At 38.4% G+C, this 21649-nt stretch overlaps 1 protein-coding gene across 2 annotated transcripts in view; it reads right to left on the bottom strand.

Moving 5' to 3' along the window:
• VWA8 (von Willebrand factor A domain containing 8) overlaps positions 1 to 20387 on the bottom strand; it is a 390434-nt gene extending 370047 nt beyond the window's left edge. For both annotated transcript variants that reach the window (XM_023208911.1, XM_023208909.2), the window contains exons 1-2: positions 20126 to 20387; positions 12035 to 12112 (exon numbers count right to left, since the gene is read on the bottom strand). In XM_023208911.1, the coding sequence (XP_023064679.1) occupies positions 12035 to 12112; positions 20126 to 20288 (241 nt within the window). In that variant the 5' untranslated portion in view covers positions 20289 to 20387. The remainder of the gene's footprint in view (positions 1 to 12034; positions 12113 to 20125) is intronic.
• Positions 20388 to 21649: the final 1262 nt, after the last annotated feature.

Genomic DNA, 21649 nt, shown 5'->3' with positions numbered 1-21649 from the left:
TCCTTCTTGAACATCGTGCCTGGGAAAAAGAAGGCAAAAGAAAAACTAAGCACATTGGATAAAGATTGCTATAGAGACTCTACAGGATACTCAAGAACACGTTCAAGGACTTTAAAAGTTGATGAGACTCTTCCTTTTAAGGACTCTATTCTTTTGGTTTTGTTTGTTTGTTTGTTTGTTTTTTTGAGACGGAGTCTCGCTCTGTCACCCAGGCTGGAGTGCTGTGGCCAGATCTCAGCTCACTGCAAGCTCCGCCTCCAGGGTTCACGCCATTCTCCTGCCTCAGCCTTCCGGGTAGCTGGGACTACAGGCCCCGCCACGTCGCCCGGCTAGTTTTTTGTAGTTTTTAGTAGAGACGGGGTTTCACCGTGTTAGCCAGGATGGTCTCGATCTCCTGACCTCGTGATCCGCCCGTCTCGGCCTCCCAAAGTGCTGGGATTACAGGCTTGAGCCACCGCGCCCGGCCTAAGGACTCTATTCTTAAAAACACATCTAGGCCAGGTGCGGTGGCTCACGAGGTCAGGAGTTTGAGACCAGCCTGGCCGACATGATGAAACCCCATCTCTACTAAAAATACAAAAATTAGCCAGGCGTAGTGGCAGGCGCCTGTAGTCCCAGCTACTCAGGAGGCTGAGGCAGGAGAATGGTGTGAACCCGGGAGGCGGAGGTTGCAGTGAGCCAAGATTGTGCCACTGCACTCCAGCCATTTTGAGACAGAGTCAGACTCTGTCTCAAAAAAAAAAAAAAAAAACTAAAGAAATCTCAAAGGTAATCCTTTTCTCAAAGAAAATTCTTATATAATGAGAGGCAATTAGTCCAATTATTGAAAATAAGGCAGATCTTAAGTAGTGGCAGCCCTGCATCTTTGATTTTTTCCCAAGCTCTGACTCTATTAAGTAAGGGACTCTTAGGTAACACTTTCCCAGTGAAGTTTTGTATAATTTTTGTCACTAATTCATTAAGCTTGACAAATAGCTGCAATGATTGTTCTTTATTATCTACATTTACACAAAAACCATGCTATCATTTATGATACTGATGAATTTCTCAAACCTCAAAATTATTTACAAACTAAAGGAAAAAATTCTCTCCTCCTGTGGATTTTATATCACAACTCACCATTTTAAATAAAGCACAATGTTGTAATTCTTACAGAAATCTTTGTGGGCCCTAATTGCTTGGATAAGAGTTCAGCGTGTACAGTAAACCTTAAATGACCTCATATATAATTGGTCTACCAACTGCAACAAGATTATGTAAGCAAGCAGAAATATAACTCTGAGGTCAGGTTGAAAGTTATCTATTGAAAACCTGCTATGCTGGAGCACAACCTCATAAGGCAAACCCTGGAAGAAATACCATTTTTGATACAATATAGTTTAACTTCAAGCACAAAAGGATGAAAGAATTCCTTTTTGAAAACTGCCAAATTCATCTAAACCTTAAGATTCCGTTTCCACAGAGAAAAGTAAAAAAGCGTTTATCCACTTCAACACTTACAGGTGAGAGACTCGGGACTAAGATGATAAATGGAAGTTATAATGATCAAGGCAGGAGGTAACAAGACCTAGATCATAAAAAATAAATAAATAAAACTGAAGAGTAATCCAACTCTCATGTTTATGATGTGCCAGGTTAGATGCTGCAGTGGGGAAGATGTCCTGCTGTGCCCAATGCTGTGAAGACAGAAGCAATTCAAAAGAGAAGTTGATAGCTGACTGTAGACTATACATATTTATTATTTCAGGGGGTCAATGAATTAAGAAATTTTACTTTGATGAGATAATACTGTTTTTGTGTAATTTTGCACTGAAGTTTAGATTTCCAGCTGAGAATATTTCTAGTCTTAAGCATCAGCCACTTAGCAGGATTTCTACCATTCTATTAAATTTTAAATATGAATATCAAGGTTCATATTTCGACATTGTGATTCTTATTATTCCTTCATTACTGTAAGATAATAGTGACTCTCAGCGCTCTAAACAATAAATTTGATAAAGATAGAAATAAAATAGCACTGTCACGCCTCAAGTAATTCAGTATTTTTAATAATCTTTCACACTTTTAAATTCCAAAAGAATTTTCTACCATACTGTTCTTCTCATTCCAGGACTTATTCTCAGGAAAATCAAGAGTAGTAGTAAATAGGTAGAGACATTGTGGCAGACTGTAAAAGGAAAACCAAACTGAAGTCAGGAAATCTGGGCTTTGCTACTAATTAATCAGTCTTCTGACCTCCTTCTCTGGTCCTACTTTCCTGGCTATGAAATCAAAGTTTCAGAGAGGATAATAATTGCTCGAGTCCGTTTCTTCAACAAAAGTCTATTTATGTTTCACTTGAAACTGTTAAATATCTAAAAAGCAAAAATCTTTTTAGAATTAGGTAAATCAAAGCATAAATACAGGAAGAAAAGTAAGAGGGTATCAAACTTCAACAAAACACCATTGCCAAAGTATTTTAAAATACTTTTTAAACTCCAAAACAGAAAAAAAAAAAAAAAAAAGTCCATCAAAATTCTCTCATAATCCAAAGCCATAATCTCTAATCAATCAAGTAACAGCCACAGTGAAGCCAAAGAACTATAATTCACTCCTTTTGGAAACAGTCCCCAAGAGAGGAAGAAAAAGTTCAACAAATACAATATTGGAACACAATGCAGTAAATGAATCCACAAAAACATGTTGTATTATGCAGGACAATTTATCTGTCTAATCAATATGTAGCAACCACATAATGCATATGTGGCTACTTAAGATTTTGGTTGATGTAGCTCAGTCACTTCTCTTACTTCAAGTTCATCAAACCCCTAGCTGACTTTTTCTTACAAATGGACACAGTTGCCCATAATAAGATTAGTAGAAACAATGCAACAATTTACTACTGGATAAAACATATGGTACCACCATCATCTTGATGTACAAAGGATAATAGAGGAGGAATACTTATATTGTGATTATGGTAGGAATAATGATGAATGAATAGCAAGAATAGAAAATACAAATTGGGTCTACAGGCTATCCAACCGCTTTCAATATTAACTCTTCAGGTAAATTTCAAAGAGCAAGCTACTAATAACAAAACACAAAAAGTTTTGATTACATAAAGAATGAACAAAAACTATAATAAAAATATGTAAACAAGAAAATGTGGTGATTTTTGGAGGTTTTTTGGTGACTTGCTCTCAGTCAGCCACCTTATTGCCCCTCAGTCATTTGCAAAATACTAAAATATATTTAAAGTCTATGCTTTTAAAGTGTGTATTATTGCTAGGATCTATTAAATCCTTAAAACTAATATAGATAATCTTGTGAATTCTCTCACTTAAGAAGATTCCCAATATAATTAAGCATTTGTGACTATGACAAGCACTTCAGCTGACCCCAGATATAATACGGCACCTTAGAAGCTAAAAGAAGGAATAGCTAATGCTATCCTCTGTTGAATGCTATCAGACAATGACAATGCCTCACATCTAGGTGAGACTGAAAATGCCAACATTCTTGCTACACTGCAAACACAGTACATTTGATCTCTGAAGGAAACTGAAGCTTATTTGAAATCCTACAGCCATTTGTAGTCATGCAAACAACCTAACTGAAGGCAAATTAAAAATCAAATTTAGATGAAATGTATACAGAATTCATTTATTAAGAACAAGACTAAATGAAGACTAAAATATTTTTAGCATGTCTCTTAAGCACAATCATAGCAGCCCTTAGTAAACCCCATACTCAACAGTGTCACAGGCATGGAATAATGGAAAACGAAAAGGAACAAGAATCAGGAGACTGGAAGAATGATTGTGTGGACAACCACATTTATTGAGCACTAAGCACCAGGTACTATCCTACACATTTCACATATGCTATTTGATTTAATCATTATAATACATCCGTGAAGTTGAAACAATCACCCCTACATAGTCAAGGAGGCTCAGAGCTGTGAAATAACCTGCAGAAATTGGCATTGCTAGAAAGCAGTACAGCCAAAATTTTAAACATAATTTCCACCCCAGGAATCATTTTCCTACAGAACTCAAATTACATAAAAGTTTTCCCATTGTCAAGACTGGATATTATCCCTTGCCTCTCAAGTTTACTGTAAAACATTAGCTACACTCATAATAAGAGAAGACCCAGAAAGCAGGAAAAGTGTCCTTTTTCCTCAACTATCATGTGCCCATGGCACGTAAGGTATTATACATCTATTGTGTTCATTTTTCTCCAGACAAGTATAACAACTTATTGAAGGATTTATGTCATTAGTCTCACCTCTGGAAAAGAAAACCTACTAAAAATAATCCACTTAGGCATAACCATTAAATAATGAATATTAAAAATAAATATTCCCAACTCCCACTTTTAGTTAGGATGAAATGAGTTGCAAGAGAATTTTACTTCCAAACTAACCAACAGAATAAACCAGCTAATCTATAAAAATCACAGTTTCCTAAAACTCATCACACAGCTAAGAAAACAAAGCCTACATGAACTAAATTCTAGAAAAGACTGAGCCTTTTCAAGGAAAGAATAGACCCTCAGCTAACTTTCACCCCTGGTAGTATGGCAGGAGGAAAAACAATCTGCCATAGATATGTCAGAAGAAACAAACTGAACTTTCAGCAAACTTATAATGGTCACACATAGGCAGACATAATGTACTTAAGAAGTCCCAGCCACAGAGAAAACCTGCATCCACCCATCTACTCTTTCCCAACAGTCCTTACAAGTACACAGGGATGTACACTACAGACCAAATACAGGGAAAGAGCTGAGACATATTCTTCCTGAAGCATACTGGACCTTTCCCTAGTGCAAGGCAACAGCCCACTAAAAGGCCAGTGGTAGGAGAGAAGAGGTGACAGAGATTCCTCCTAGGCACTCCAGGTCTTTATCCAGTGCAAGACAGCAGTTCCTTAAGGATGGTACTGGGGCCAGATAGCTGAGATAAATCCCTCAGAGGCACTCTTGGCCTTCAAGAAGTAGCCTTTGGAGGCTGAGGGCAGTACAACAAGACAAGAGACAGTTGAATTGCAACAAGCAGAATACAAGACTGAATAGCAAAGAGAATTCCCCAGCATTCCAAAAATCTGGCGGCTACAAAGCAGAGATTTTCACAAACCTCTTTGGCCCCAGGTTTGCCATAGTTTGTGAAGCTGGCATTAGAAGAGGAACTAAAATAAAAATAAAGAAATATTAAAGCTTGGAAAGCAATGAAATAACAAATGGACAAGCAACAGAAAAAAAAAATCAATAGTCAAAAGCTGTTTCCTTGAAAAGTTATTAGCATTGATAAACATGTAGTAAGACTAATTAAAAAGAAAAGGAAAAAACACAAATACAAATTTCCAGTATCAGGAACAAAATAGAGAATTATCACTATAGATTCTATAGATATCACTAATCACTACAGATTCTCAGATATTTAACTAATAAAGGCTGTATTATGAAAAAATGGTGCCAACGAATTTAGAAGCAGAGATGTAAGACCTATCCTTTTAAAATAAAGCAGAACTATAAAATTCTTAGGAAAAAACACAGAATGTCTTTACAATCTTGGTGTAGGCCAAGATTTCTGACACAATGAGCACTAACTTTAAAAAACAAATAATCAATAAATTGTGTGTAATCAAACTTTCTGCCAACCAAAAGATATCAATGAGAAAATGACTAAGCAAATAGATTGAGAAAAAGTATTCATAATACTTATACATGACAAAGTACTTGAATCCATAATATATAAAAAACTTTTCCAACTCAATAATAAAATTTTTTAAAATTGAGGTTTTTTTTTTAGTGGGCAAATGACTTTAACAGATACTTAAAAGTAGATATATAAATGGCCAATAAGCTCAGAAAAGTATCTTGAACATCATTGTTCATCAGAAAAATGCAAAGTTAAACCACAGTGAGGCTGGGTGCAGTGGCTCATGCCCGTAATTCCCGCACTTGCAGAGGCCAAGGCAGGTGGATCACCTGAGGTAAGGAGTTCAAGACCATCCTGGGCCAACAGGGTAAAACCCTGTCTCTACTAAAAAAAATACAAAAATTAGCTGAGCAGTGTGGCATGAGCCTGTAATCCCAGCTACTTGGGAGGCTGAGGTAGGAGAATAACTTGAACCTGGGAGGCAGAGGCTGCAGTGAGTCGAGATTGCGCCACTGCACTCCAGCCTGGGTGACAGAGCAAGACTCTGTCTCAATAATAGTAATGATAATAATAATAATAATAATAAATAAATAAACCACAGTGAAAAGACAGGCATTATTGGAATAGAATAAGGACCTCTGAAAGTTTATTCCTTCTTAAAAAACCAATAATAATGGCATAAATTGTCAAACTCAACTTCTTCAGAACTCCAGAAATCAAAAAGTTTTCAACAATCTCGTATGCATTTATCTAAGAAAAGGGGTTAATTTGCCCTGACCCCATCCCCATGTCCCTAGCTCTGTGATTATCTTCATTTTTCTTTTCTTTTTTCGAGACAGGGTCTCACTCTGTTGCTCAGGCAGGAGGCTTGCAGTGGCACAATCATGGCTCACTGCAGCCTCAACCACAATAAAAAACAATATTTTATTTTTATTTTTTGTAGAAACAGAGTCTTAGTGTCTCACTACGTTGCCCAAGCTGGTCTCGAACTCCTGGCCTCAAGCGATCATCCCACCTTAGCCTCCCAAAGTGCTAGGATTACAGACGTGAGCCCAACTGTTTTACAACCAACTGCCCATAATCATAGTGAAACCAGCAGCCTGGAAGTCACTGAAGTGAACAGAACTATTCAGAAGCTCCTCAAAAGTCTCATCCCCAGAAAATTATCCCTACTTGACCTGTCTGGCAGCTCCCTGAAATGATCCATTTTTAGAATTTGTCTTTATTTGATGTACTCAAAGCTACTGTATGCAAACAGCACTAACCCCGGGCATTTGTCAAAAAAAATCAACAATTGTTTAACATCACAGCTGCCTGAGGTAGCAAAAACATTTGGCGCTAACAAGAGAACAACCAAAAAACTTCAAAAACAAAAACAAAAACTGAAAATGAGATGTTCGTAGAAGGCTTTGAAAAGCTTCAGTGTACGCCTACGAATCTGGAAGGCCATGCATATATTCAGGAAAATCCTGAGAAGGACCTAATCTCTCACCTTCAGCTAACCTTGAGGGTCCACACAAGCAGAAAGAAAAAGTTGAGACACAATTGTAAGCTACTTATGGAGCACTAAAACCATGCCCAACTTGCACACACAGACTCTCAGCAAAAGCCAAGAGACTTATTGATTCAAGGCATTAAAGAAATCTCTGTCCAAACATTAGCTGACCACTAAGCTAACAAGACAGGACAAAGAATACAGACTTTAAGGAAATAGAGTAGGAACATCACTAAACAAAAAGCAGCAACACAAGGAGCAACCACAAAGCCTGGGAAGGAGAGATTATACTATTTAAAATGTCCACTTTCAATAAGAACAAAATTATAAGACATAAAGAAAAAGGAGAGTATGGCTCATACATACAGAAAAAAAGGAGTCAATAAAAACTATCTCTGAGTATGCCAGACATTTGACTAAGTAGAAAAACACTTTAAATCAACTATCATAAATACATTCAAAGAATTAAAAGAAATCATGTCTAAAGAAGTAAAAGTATTACAACAATGTCTCATGAAACCGAGTACCAATAAAGAGAAATTATAAAACAAGATCCATATTAAAATTCTGAACTTGAAAACTCTGATAAAATTAACCAGAGGGGCTCAACAACAGATGTGAGGAGGCAGAGGAAAGAATCAGCAAACTTGAAGATTAGTCAATTGAGATAATCCAATCTAAGGAACACAAAGAAGAAATTATAAAGAAAAATGAACTGATTCTCACAGACTTGTAGGGCACCATCAAATCTATCAAATATAATGGGAGTCCTACAAGGAGAGAGAGAAAAGGGAATAAATAAAAAATAATGAAAAACAATAGCCAAAATCTTGCCAACTTTGATGAAAAACATTAATTTGCACATCCCATCCAAGAAGCTCAACAAACTCAAAACAGGGTAAATTCAAAGAAATCTATGCTTAAATACACCCAGAGTCAAACTATCAAAAAGCTGAAGAGGGAATCTTGATAGCAGAGAAAAACTGATTCATCATATAAAAAGGATCCTTGCTAAGATTGATAACTGTTTTTCAAAAACTAGGAAGTCCACAAACAGTAAGAAGACATATTCAAAGTGCTAAAAAAAAACTGTTGACCGAGAATTCTATTTCCAATAAAATTATCCTTCAAAATACAGAGAAGAAATGAAGACATTTCCAAATTGAAAAAAAAAAAAAAAAAAGTGATAATTCACCACTAGCAGACCTGCCATATAGAAGATACTTACTAAAGGGAATCCTTCCTTTAAGCTGAAATGAAAGCACACTAGACAGTAACTCAAATCCACATGAAGAAATAAAGATTATCAGTAAAGGGAACTACATAGAAAAAATAATAATGACAATGTAAGCATATTTTTGTTTCTAACTCTTTTCTTCTGCCTGATTTTAAAAACTTCATAAAGCAATAATTATAAAACTGTGCTGATAAACTTTTAATGTATAAAGATATAATTTGTATGACAATAATAACACAAAGGAGGTAGAAGGGAACAGAGCTACATTGGAGTAGTTAATATACTATTGAAACTAAGTTACCATTAATCTAAACAAGATTGTTTTAGGTTAAAGTGTTAATTACAATCCCCAGGATGACCACTAATAAAATAATTCAAAAAAAAAAAAAAAAAAGCCCAGTGGGCCAGAGTGTAAAGGACAGATTGCAGAGGCATTTAGAGGGTAGAGTCAATGGAACCTTAGGTTACATTAAAGTGAGATATTCTCCCTAGACACACCTGTGTACTTCCTTGTAAAATCCAGTTTTAGCAAAAGAACGCCATTGAAACAATTTATCCAGAACCCGCCCATCCTCATAATCTAATCACCCTCGATATCTGATCAGAGTCCTCATCTTCCACCATCCCTCAGGTGATGTCTGATCACCCCAGCCTGTCATCACCAAGAATTCTGTTAGGTTGGCTTAGCCAGAATCTCCCTTAACCCTGACATTTCCTCTTAATAATTTTCTATCCACCAACTCCCACACTGTTCCTTGGCTATAAATCACCACTTGCCCATGCTGCATTGGGAGTTGAGCTTGATCTCTCTCCCCCCATCCAAGACTCATAGTGACAGTCCTGAATAAAGTCTTCCTTACCCAGCTTTAACACATATCATTGATTTATTTTTTCTTTAACAGAGCACATAGTCTAGCGGAAGAATCTGAAGAGTGAACAAAAAGCTATTCTATATCATGACCAATGACTGGAACAAAGAATAGGAGAGGCGAGTGGCATGAGATGAGGCTAAGACTAGATCAAGAAATTAATAGCTAAGGATGGACCTTTGTTCCCAAAATACTAAAAACTCATTTAAAGAATTTTGAGAAAAGAAGTGACATGATTTTGGGCAAATAATCATTGTAAGTCATTAGGGAAATGCAAATCAGAACCACAATGAGATGTCACTTCACATGTCTGATGATGGCTGTGATAAAAAAGACAAACAATAACAAGCATTAGTGAGGATGTGGAAAAACTGGAATCCTCACACATTGCCAGTTAGAATGTAACATGGTGTAGGTGATTTGAAAACCATATTGGTGGTCAGGCGCAGTGGCTCACGCCAGTAAACCCAGCACTTTGGGAGGCTGAGGTGGGCGGATCACCTGAGAACAGGAGTTTGAGACCAGCCTGATCAACGTGGTGAAACCCCATCTCTACCAAAAAATACAAAAATTGCTGGGTGTGGTAGCCTGCACCTATGGTCCCAGCTACTGGAGAGGTTAAGGACCCGGAGGTTGAACCTGGGAAGGGGAGGTTGCAGTGAGCCAACATTGCGCCACTGCACCCCAGCCTGGGCCACAAAGTGAGACCCTGTCTCAAAAAAAAAAAAAAAATCACTTCGGCAATTCCTTGAAATGTTAAACATAGAGTTACCACGTGACCTAGCAATTTCTCTTCTAGGTAAAACCCAAGAAAGTTGAAAATGTGCCCATATAAAAACTTGTATATGGATGCTTGGAGTGGCATTATTCACAATAGTCCCAAAGTGGAAACAATCTAAATGTCCATTGACTGATGAAGCGATGAGCCAAATGTGGAATATCCACACAATGGAATATAATTTAGCCATAAAAAGCAATGAACTACAGCATCAATAAACCTTGAAAACATTATGCTAAGATAAGCAAGATACAATGGCTACATATTACATGATCCCATTTATATAAAATGTCCAAAATAGACAAATCTATAGAAACAGAAAGTATATTAGTGATTGCTAAAGGCTGGCGGGGGAGAGAGAAAAAAGAAAATGGGAAATGACTATTAATGAGTATAAAGTGTCTTCATGGAGCAATGAAAATGTTAGATAACAGTATGGTTGCACAACTCTGAATAAACTAAAATTACTGAATTGTACAATATAGAAAAGTGAATTTTATGGTATATGAATTATATCTCAACAAAGCTGCTTTAAACCAAAAACCATGATGAGTTACTTTTTCACATCTAGCAGACTAAGATTAAAAAGACTGTTGACAAGGATGTAGAACGTTACTGTCGGTCAAAGGTAAAATGGTACAACTGCTTTGGAGAATTCTTCGGCAGTGTGTTAAAAAGTTAAACAGGCATCTATAGTATGACATATCAATTCAACTCCTAGTTTTCTTACTCAAGAGTTATACCTGATGTAAATGACGAGTTGATGGGTACAGCACACCAACATGGCACAAGTATACATATGTAACAAACCTGCACGCTGTGCACATGTACCCTAGAACTTAAAGTATAATAAAAAAAAAAAAAAAACTGATAACTACGAGAATTGTATAGGAATGTTCACAGCAGGCTTAAAATGAAAGCCACCCAAATGTCTATCAATAGGAGAATGGATAAACAAACTGTGGTATCTTTACACAATGGAACATTATTCAGGAATTAAAAACAAACTGATAGGTACAGCAACATAGATGAATCTCAAATTAATGCTCTTCATGAGAAAAAAAAATACATACACACATATAACCATACCATGTGATTCTATTTATATATAGCTAAAGAAGAAGCAAAACTAATCTACCATCATTAAAAAAAAATAAAAAAATAAAAAGAACAGTGATTTCCAGGGCAGGGTAAAGGGGTAGGAACACAAGAGAACATTTGGGATGATTAATGTAATATTGGTGGTTATACAGGTTTATAAAATTGTCAAAACCAACCAAAATAAATACTTAAGATCTGTGCATCTGTTCACAATAGCAAAGACTTGGAACCAACCCAAATGCCCATCAATGATAGACTGGATAAAGAAAATGTGGCACATATACATCATGGAATACTATGCAGCCATAAAAAATGCTGAGTTCATGTCCTTTGCAGGGACATGGATGAAACTAGAAACCACCATTCTCAGAAAACTAACCCAGGAACAGGAAACCAAACACCGCATGTTCTCACTCATAATTGGGAGTTGAACAATGAGGATGCATGGACACAGGGAGGGGAACATCACACACTGGAGCCTATCAGGGAGTGGCAGTCTAGGGGAGGGAATAGCATTAGGAGAAATACCTAATGTAGATGACGGATTGATGCGTGCAGCAAACCACCATGGCACGTGTATACCTATGTAACAAACTTGCACATACTGCACTTGTATCCCAGAGCTTAAAGTATAATTTAAAAAAAAAAAAAAAGTTCTGTGCATTATATGTAAATCTTATTCCAGGTAAAAAAGAAACAGTAGGATATGAGAAAAATAAATGTTTCTACTGTTTTAAATACTCCAGAACAAAAATCAGTTAAAAGAAGATTGGCATAAGATAAATGTTGAAGTTGGATGATAAAAACATTAGGTTTATACTATTCTCTCTAGCTTTATGCAACTCTCTTAATTCCCATAATGAAAAGTTAAAAGTTATTCATTCACATAATAATAAGTATTTCTTACTGTAGTTCTGTGGCACAAGTTCTGGATTCCTAGGAATTTTCAATTTGTAGGATACATCTCCAATATTAACTGTATCACCTAAAAAGAGAATTTAAAAACAGAATAATTATAAGAGACAAATGAGAAAACTATACACTATGCTACAATGCTTGTCCTGACCTACAGGGAGGGATGTTACAGAAACGTACTACACAGCTGTCTATATGTCAAGTGCTATGCTCTAAAACTTCTATTCAAAGTATATATGTATAAAGGAGAAGTGAGGCATCAGTGAAATTCACATTTTAAATGCTATGTTAGCAAACAAACAAAAATCATGATAAAATACATCAACAAGCTTTATTTCATGAATAGCAACATTAATTAACATAAGCAAAAACAATGCAGAAGAATGCATTTTTTTTAAGATCATTCAAAGCATCCATAGAGTAAAATCCGTTTTTTTTTTTTTTTTTTTTTTTTATTGAGACGGAGTCTCGCTCTGTCGCCGAGGCTGGGGTGCAGTAGCTCAATCTCAGCTCACTACAAGCTCCGCCTCCCGGGTTCACACCATTCTCCCACCTCAGCCTCCCGAGTAGCTGGGATTATAGGCACCTGCCACCACACCCGACTAGTTTTTTGTATTTTTAGTAGAGATAGGGTTTCATCATGTTAGCCAGGATGGTCTCGATCTGCTGATCTTGTGATCTGCCCGCCACGGCCTCCCAAAGTGCTGGGATTACAGGCGTGAGCCACCGCACCTGGCCTTTTTTTTTTTTTAAGACGGACTCTCATTCTGCCGCCCGGGCTGGAGTGTAGTGATGTGATCTTGGCTCACCGCAACTTCTGCCTACTGGGTTCAAGTGATTCTCCTGCCTCAGCCTCCCAAGTAGCTGGGATTACAGGCGTGTGCCACCATACCTGGCTAATTTTTGTATTTTTAGTAGAGATGAGGTTTCCCCATGTTGGCCAGGCTGGTCTCAAACTCCTGACGTCAAGTGATCCACCCACCTCGGCCTCCCAAAGTGCCAGGATTACAGGTGTGAGCTTCCACGCCCAGCCCATAGAGTGTTATCTTTAACACACATCCTGAACCTTTTTATATATATTCGTACACCCTTATTTTCACTACATACAATTTCAAATTATCCAGCAACATATCCTTAAACTTCAATATTTCTAAGTGCATAAAAGGAATAAAGCCCCAGTGGCATAAATACCAAGAACTGGCCAGGTAGTGGATCACAATGGGAATTGGACTCATTGGGAAACAGGGTGGTGATCAATGAGGCACATCTGCTATAGACAAAAGGGAAAAGTTATGACATTCATATGGACCAGGCATCTGCCATCCCTGCCTTAAACACTGATGTTCTTGGCCATCTTCTGTTACCACCCTATACTTTCATCAGTCATTTAATCCACACCAATGTCCCAACTCTGACCTCTATACAACTTTTTTTTTTCCAGTTAAGGGTACTCTTCAAACAGCATATACAACTAACTCTTTAATGTCTATTTTGGCTCAGATCTCTCTCCTGAGTTTCATACCTGCCAGTAGCCTACTGGACACTTTACCTAGATATTCCAGAGACAACTCAACAAACATATAGAAACAGAATTCTATATTATCCGTTGTGTGCGCCCAACCACCTCTAACCAGATCCACCTCTTGTATTCCTATCTCGGTGACTAACACTTTATCTCCTCAGCCTAGAAGCCCTTCCACATCTCTCTCACACCACTTGCCCTCTACACAACTACTCCTGAAATATCTTCATCTCCCCATTGAACCTTCCCGAACTTTTCCTCTAGCACAAATTGATCACTCCATTCGTCTTTCTGCTAGCACAGGCTCTGACTTATGCTTTTGTAATGGAAATACAAATTCAAGGAGATGAGACATTTTCTAACAATTAAAAAAGAGCTTTTTATCTACTTCCAAAATAGAGATAGGATATTCTATTTCCACTAAATACTGAGTATTTAGTACACTCAGAATTTGTACTAAATTGCCAGAATATTTTGTTTCCGCTTAAAAAATACACTCGGAATTTATAACATTTTTTCTTTTAAATGCCAATATTTACAACACACTGGAAATGTCATCCTTTGCAACTATTTAAACTTACCAGGAAAACTTTAGCTATCAACCTAAAAATGTTCAAAGGGATACATATTTTTAAAATCCTCCTAATAGATAAATAAGAAAAAGTTTTGAAGACTACTGTTTAGTCTACAAGACTCTTTTTTTCTTGGTACAAGGCCTAAGTTTTAATCATCATTTTATCCACAATACCTGAAACCTAACAGATATTCAATGAATGTTTGACAAATGAAAATTATAATTTTAAATTAAGTATTTTCTTCAGTATTGCTTTTAAGCTCTAATGATTTTCTCTTTTGAGAATATCCCACCTACTAATATGCTTATAAGTCAAGTCATTTGTAATGATTTATTTAAGTGAGATAGTTTAAATACTCTCTAAAGGGGAATAAGAATACTCACAAGACAACAGGTAACATAATTTAGGCAAAAGAAGCTAATGTATGCCTTTCTTCAAGTAAACTGTGGGTTTACTTGAACTAGACTCAAATACTATTGAAGTGCCTATAGTGCCTGAACCTTGTTGGATTTCTGATTGGTTCAGTTCATAGGGGCTGTTAAGAAGTACACTTCAGTCTTTATTATTCTCCTGAGAATCTTCATAATGGCCCTTCTGGTGCACCATATCCTCTCAAGTCTTAAATGTTTGTATGCAGCCATTCATTGAGCATTCAATGGTCTCACTTTGACCAGAACAGCAAGAACAGAAAGAATTATTCAACTGATGTAACATCATGGCTTGTAAATTCCATAGTGAGACCAAGTAAGTCCATTAAGTTGGTGACAAAGAGTAGCAACAACGCCCAAAGTTTTGGTGAATCTCTCAAAATTAAGAAGCTAACCAAAAGGGGCAAATTGTTAAATTAAACCAAATTTGGTCTAAGGATGCCTCCGTACTTGGAGTCCTTATGTAATGAATTGCAACATAACTTTGTATATAAATTAACTGAAACCAGAACTTAGGAGTATACTTTGGTAACAAATAGATGAGTCTTAGCCAATCTGAACGGCTGAGCTTTGGTCAACCACAGGCTGCCAACTGATGAGACCGTGTTCAAATAAGGCAAACACTGAGTTATAGCCAAGTAAGCTGTTTCTGTACCTTACCATTTTCTGTCCATAAATGCTGCCTGCTCACATTGCAGAATGGAGCCCTCTGAGCTTATTCTGGTTCTGAGGACTGCCCAATTCACAAACTGTTCTGTGCTTAAATTTTGTTAAGTTTAGTGAGTCTAAAGTTTCTAACCGTAGCTTTGACAAAGAAGTTGGTTTCATGAGGGTTTTTCAACAGTGGCACTATGAACATTTTAGGCCAGATAATTTTTTGTTGTGAGGGGCCGTCCTGTGTGTCATGGACTGTTCAGCAGCATCACTGGCCTCTATCCACTAGATGCCAGTAGCACCCCTCCCTCCTGGTTCTGACAACCAAAAAGAAACATCTCCAGACACTGCCAAATGTCCCCGATGGGAAGAAATCATCTTGGGTTGAGAACAACTGGGTTAGTGTTATCATTTTTATATACACTAAACTTAGACCCAAGAGAAAACTAAATATATCAGCAATTCCCACACTAGTCTATGGGCCCCTAATGCGGATCTGCCTAATGATTTATAAGCTTACCATTGTTCTGAGACTTTCTGTTAATTTCTTTAATATACAATGGGGTCAGAATATCCTCAGGGTCAAAATAACTTGCTGCAGGTTCAAGTAGTTAATAATTTCCCCAAGGTTCAATACCTGATAAATACAAAGCTTAGACCAAAACCATAGTATAGTTCTTTCCTCTTTACACTGTATCTCTCAGTTGAAGTCACAGTTCTATATTTTCCCTCCTCAAAGTTGTTACTATCTACTCCTATTGTAGCCCAAGGATATAATGTTAAAATAAGAAAAAATTCATGTAGATAGATGTTTATTGCAGTGTTTATATATTTTAGACAATGTGAACGTCCAAGAATGAGACATTAATAAAATAAATTATATAGACAAACATATAAACTTAGTAACTATATTAAACAATCATGTACAGTATTTATTACCATGTTAATATGTTCACAATAATGGATATAATAATTATAAAACATACATGATCCCATTTCTTTAAAAAAACATGTATCTGTATAAATATACATATCATCCAGGCACAGTGGCTCACATCTGTAATCCCAGCACTTCGGGAGGCAAAGGGAGGCAGATCACTTGAGGTCAGGAGTTCGAGACCAGCCTGGCCAACATGGTGAAACCCCATCTCTACCAAATATACAAAAATTAGCTGGGATGGTTCCTATGGTTTGCCTGTGTCTCCACCCAAATCTTATCTTGAATTGTAGCTCCCATAATCCCTGTGTCATGGGAGGGACCCAGTGGGAGGTAACTGAATCATGGGGGCAGGCTTTTCCTGTGCTGTTCTCGTGGGAGTGAATAAGTCTCACGAGGTCTGATGGTTTTATAAAGAGGAGTTTCCGTACACAAGCTCTCTCGCTGGCCACTATGTAAGACATGACTTTTCTCCTCCTTCACCTTCCACCATAATTGTGAGGCCTCACCAGCCATGTGAAACCATGTGAGCCCATGAAACCTTTTTTCTTCATAAATTACCCAGTCTCTGGCATGTCCTTATAGCAGTATAAGAACAGACTAATACAGGTGCACACCTGTAGTCCCAGCTACTTGGGAGGCTGAGGCAGGAGAATCACTCAAACCCAGGAGGTGGAGGTTGCAGTGAACCAAGACCGCGCCACTGCACTCCAACCTGGGTGACAGAGCAAGACTCCATCTCAAAAATAAATAAATAAATAATTATACATATATATGTAATCTGATAGGATTAATGCTAAAAAGTTGATAATTATAAATTTGGGTGGGAAGATTATGTTTTAGGGAATTTGTATTTATCACTCTTCTACAATAAACATAGATGGCTGTGTAAAAGTATTTTAGAGTATTTCTATAAACAAATTTACTTCACATACAAGAGTCATAAAGAAAAAACTGTGAATCCCTTTAATAATAATGGTGCTAAAGGAGAGCACCAAAATGTCATGATATATTTATACAGTTATGTTTCTAGGTTTATCATTTGATCTATAGTATATTTGAATGCATTTAACATCAGAGTCCCACTGAAACAACTTGCTTGGTTCCATCTGTAAAAACACTACAATACTCTTTATTGAAAACTCTCTGCGGTAGATATCCTTGTTAACCTTGTTAACCTCTTTGCTCTTAAAAACCAAGAGACAGTAATTTTAATGGAAGTATAAAGAGATATAAAGAATTTACAATTATAGATACTTATACCATCTGACAGCAAAAGATAAAAAGCAGTGGGTTTGGGTTGAGTTTATTTGTTTGTTTTGTTTTTAATATAAGTGACCTATTTTCTGTCTGCTTATCAGGCTTAACAAAGGTCCTCTCTTGAGAGCAAACAAGGCAATTCCAGCCTCTCCAGCTCCTTCTCTGTATGAACTTTCACATAATAAGCCACTAAATGCTTATTAGGTACAAAGTGTGGGCAGGCACCAAAGGAATACACAGAAAAATAAAACAAATACTCCAGGAGAAATAACACCAGTATATAACTTAAATCTATTATTTATGAACTTTATTTTTTTTTTTCAAACTATTAGGAAACAATGTCAATTACACAGAGAGGAGATAATCAGTTACTGGTCACATGTATGAATGCAGCTGAGAGCATCTTCCCAACATAAGATGTAATCCATTATGGCCTATTGCTATTTGTAGTTTTACACTTGTCCGTGTATGATCTCTGATTCAAAATGGGACACTCCCATCTTGATGGCCTTACTCTCAGGTCTCAGAGTAGTCAAAAGTGTGCTGTCCATTTACCTGGCTCACAATTGCTCTTACTCGAGTCCAGATCTCTGGTGGGTTCCCAGCTTCATTCAGCCACAGTACTTACACCTTCAAAATATACTTCTTGTGCTCTGATCCTGCCAGAGCGAATGACTGATTTAAAGAAGATAATATGTTCTCTGTAATATGTCCATGACTCTCACATTTGAAGCAAAGCCTATACTTTGATTTGCTGGCTATAACAAAATTTGAGAACATTTACAACTAATCTACCAATACGTATATAATACAGACTTTAAAAACTCACACTCATATGTGTTTCTAATGTTTTTACAATCAACGTGTATTATCCATGTACAAAGAACAATTGTTTTTAAAAAGTTCAGGTCAATTCAGTCTGCTAAATCTGCCTACCCAGATAGTCTGGACGGTCCTGAATCTAAAAAAAACTTGGTTTCATGTCTTCTAGAGAAAGGCAAGGAAACAGAATAATTTTCAAATAGCTAAAACTGTACATACTGAGAATAAAAAAGCTAACTTTTATTGAGCATTAATATGTGCCACAGATTATATTAATTAATAAATCCTCAAAACAACCATAATAGATATATGCTTCTTATCCTTTTACAGTTAAGAAAACTGGGACACAAAGTTAAGTAATCTACCCTCAACGACCTATGGCTAGATAGTGCATAAGTGGATTCCAACCCAGACTGCTTAACTCCAAAACCCAACCTATAGTTTATGCTATACTTCCACCTTTGACCTCTGCCTTCTAGGGCAAAGGAGCAAAAAACAAAGAACACACAAAAAAGTTAAAAAAAAAACAAATGAATAAACAGCCTAGAAGTGACAGTAGTTGAGAAAAAGCAAAAAAAAAAAAAAAAAAAAAAAAAGCAAAATTTGAAATTGCAACACTATGGTGGGGGGTGGGGGAGTGTATGTCTTGAACGAATAAAATGAAATGCATGGGACCTAAATATGCTTTTTTTTGGTTTTGGTTTTTGAGACGGCGTCTTGTTCTGTCGCCCAGGCTGGAGTGTAGTGGCGACATTCTTCTGCCTCAGCCTCCCGAGTAGCTGGGATTACAGGCGCCTGCCACCACGCCCAGCTAATTTTTTTGTATTTGTTTTTACTAGAGACGGGGTTTTACCGTGTTAGCCAAGATGGTCTCGATCTCCTGACCCCGTGATCCGCCCGCCTCGGCCTCCCAAAGTGCTGCGATTACAGGCGTGAGCCACCGCACCTGGCCCACATGTTCATTTCTTAGCAAGGAAAACTGAGGGTTGGGGAAGAATGCAAGAGGACAACGAAACCTACAATTTCACAGTGAAAACCTGTTATTCCAGGCAGCACTGACACTGACAAAATCTTGTCTAGAATCACTTCACCATTAAAGGGTAGCAACAACAGGCATCCTTTCCCTAACCATCACAGTAACTCTAACTCCACGAACGCACAAGAAAAAGAATGCCTAAAACCAGCTCAAGTAGAGCCAAAAAATACTGAGCCTAGAAATCAAAGCATGTGATTCTAGCATAGTCATTAGTTGTGTGTTCTCCAGCGAATCACTTTTCCCTTCTGGGTTTCAATTACCTCAATTGTAGAGGCAAGTGTTTTAACTAAATTAAGGTGTAACTGTCAGCTGTAAGAATTATGTGAAACTTTAAAGAAAACTCCTGTAAAACTTGGAAATGCTCCAGGATGCATTTAAAACACCGTGAACTACGGGTTCTTTGGCGAGAATGTTCCCTTCTAAGCCACCCCAAGCCCTGGCTAGACCATGACACAGACTGGTTTCCAGGCCCTTGAGGCTTAGAGAGCAAGGTCAAATCCAGCTTTCAATAATTCCATAGGGCTGAGGCATTAACCTCTACGAGTATTATAATCTAAGAATTCTGGGGGTAAAGGCAGCGGCAGGGGAAGGAGAAATCACTATTATAGGTCATCAGAAACCTTAGTTCAGACCCCTCCGGTTGCATAGGCACAGAGAGTGCGAGCGCCTTGCCACGATACACAGCAGTTAGCGCCGAGGTCGGGACTAGAACCTCGATCTTTGAGCTCCCCGATCGGCAAACGGTCCTTCCAAGTGCAGCGAAGCAACAGAGAGGAGAGGCGACGGCGCGCGGGGGTCCTGCACAGAGCGCAGGGGCACCAGAGAGGACAGGAGCGCACCCCGAGTTACCTGTGTCGGCCCCCGAGCCGGCGTGCAGCAGTCTGACCTCTGGCCACTGCCTGTCGCCACCCGGTCTGCGCTGCACCACCTGCCGCAGGAGCAGCCGCATGCGCCGCGAGGCCGGGCCGCCGTGGCCTCTGGGTGCCCCGAGGAGTAGGAGCCGGGATTGCATGGGGCCGGGGGCGCTGCCGGGGACCGCGAGAGGGCCCGGGGGTCGAGGTGGGTCCCGAGCAGGCAGCGTGAGGCGGCGCAGAGAAGCAGACAGGAAGCGGCACCTATCCGAGTCCGCCGGAAACTCCTTCCCCCTCGGCGCGGCCGGCTCAGGAGACTCGGCCCGGCCCAGCTCGGCCCTGCATGGCTCACGCGGGCTGAAAGAGCCTGCGGAGCGTCAAAGAGCCGGCACCGTCCCGAGACGGCCCCAGCCGCGGGGGTACTCCGAGCTCCGGCGCTGGGGTCTGGCGCGCGCTTCGCAGTCCCTGAGACTGTCTGTTCACCTGGATGCACCAGGCCTTCACCCTGCCTTTTCCCTGCGATCCCACAGAATCTCAGGAGTTCGGGGAAGGCCAAGGTTTTAGGAGCATTTGTCGGTGAGGCCGGCTCTTCAAATGCTTGCACCAAGTCTTCGTTTCTTAGTTAAGTATAGGGAGCTTTCCATGTACTCGGCTTCAGATTTCGGAAACTGAGAAAACATGCACAAGATGATGGGAACTTTCATAACTGTCTTGATTCATTGTAACCACACTAGTGTTTCCAAACCTTACGTGAAAGTGTTACCCTTTGTCCCTTTCGTGATGGTTGTTTCTGTGTTTTATTACCGCTTCCTAAATTCTAAGGAAAAAAATTCACATCTTAATGATGGGTAGAAATTACTCAAATATCAGAAAGGATCCAGATCAAGCACTTTTCCAGTCATGCTGTAATACAAGAGTTATATAAAGATAATTTATGTCTTTAGTAAAGGAAAAAGTAGGACACTGGCTAAGGCTGCCTCCCTCTCGTACATTCCAACATCGGAAACGGCCCTACCACAAAGCAAACTAAGCCTAATGTAATTAGACTGCATCCCCAAAATGTCACAGTGAATTGACAAAGGCAAAATGTGAGACAAGTTATACAAACAAACATCAAAAAGAAGTCAGAAGACGTCACTTTCAGCTAAAGACCTTGCTAATTCTAGAGCTGCCACTGTCTAAATACATAGCACCTACCCTGCGCCTAACCCTGAGATGAGTGCTGAGAAGAGAGTAATAAAGTGGAGGCTATAAAAGTCAAACAAGGCTAGGTAAGGAAGGCTTTGGGCATCCAGTGGAAGATCTTGGACTTGAGGAATGAAGGCTGAACCAGGCTTCTAACCTAGATGAGGAGACAGTGAAAATAAAGGTAATAAATAGTTACACAATATATTATGACATCGTTTCATGTGTATCTTCTCATTTAATCCTCATAGCAACCCTAAGACATAAATTTATGATGTAAGTTTATCAAATGCTTTTCCTACTTTGAGCACATCCTATGCATCAAAATTTTAATGAA

Source organism: Piliocolobus tephrosceles, chromosome X (assembly GCF_002776525.5).
Source record: "Piliocolobus tephrosceles isolate RC106 chromosome X, ASM277652v3, whole genome shotgun sequence".
NCBI classification, from domain to species: Eukaryota; Metazoa; Chordata; class Mammalia; order Primates; family Cercopithecidae; genus Piliocolobus; species Piliocolobus tephrosceles.
This window is presented reverse-complemented; position numbering and strand designations above follow the sequence as displayed.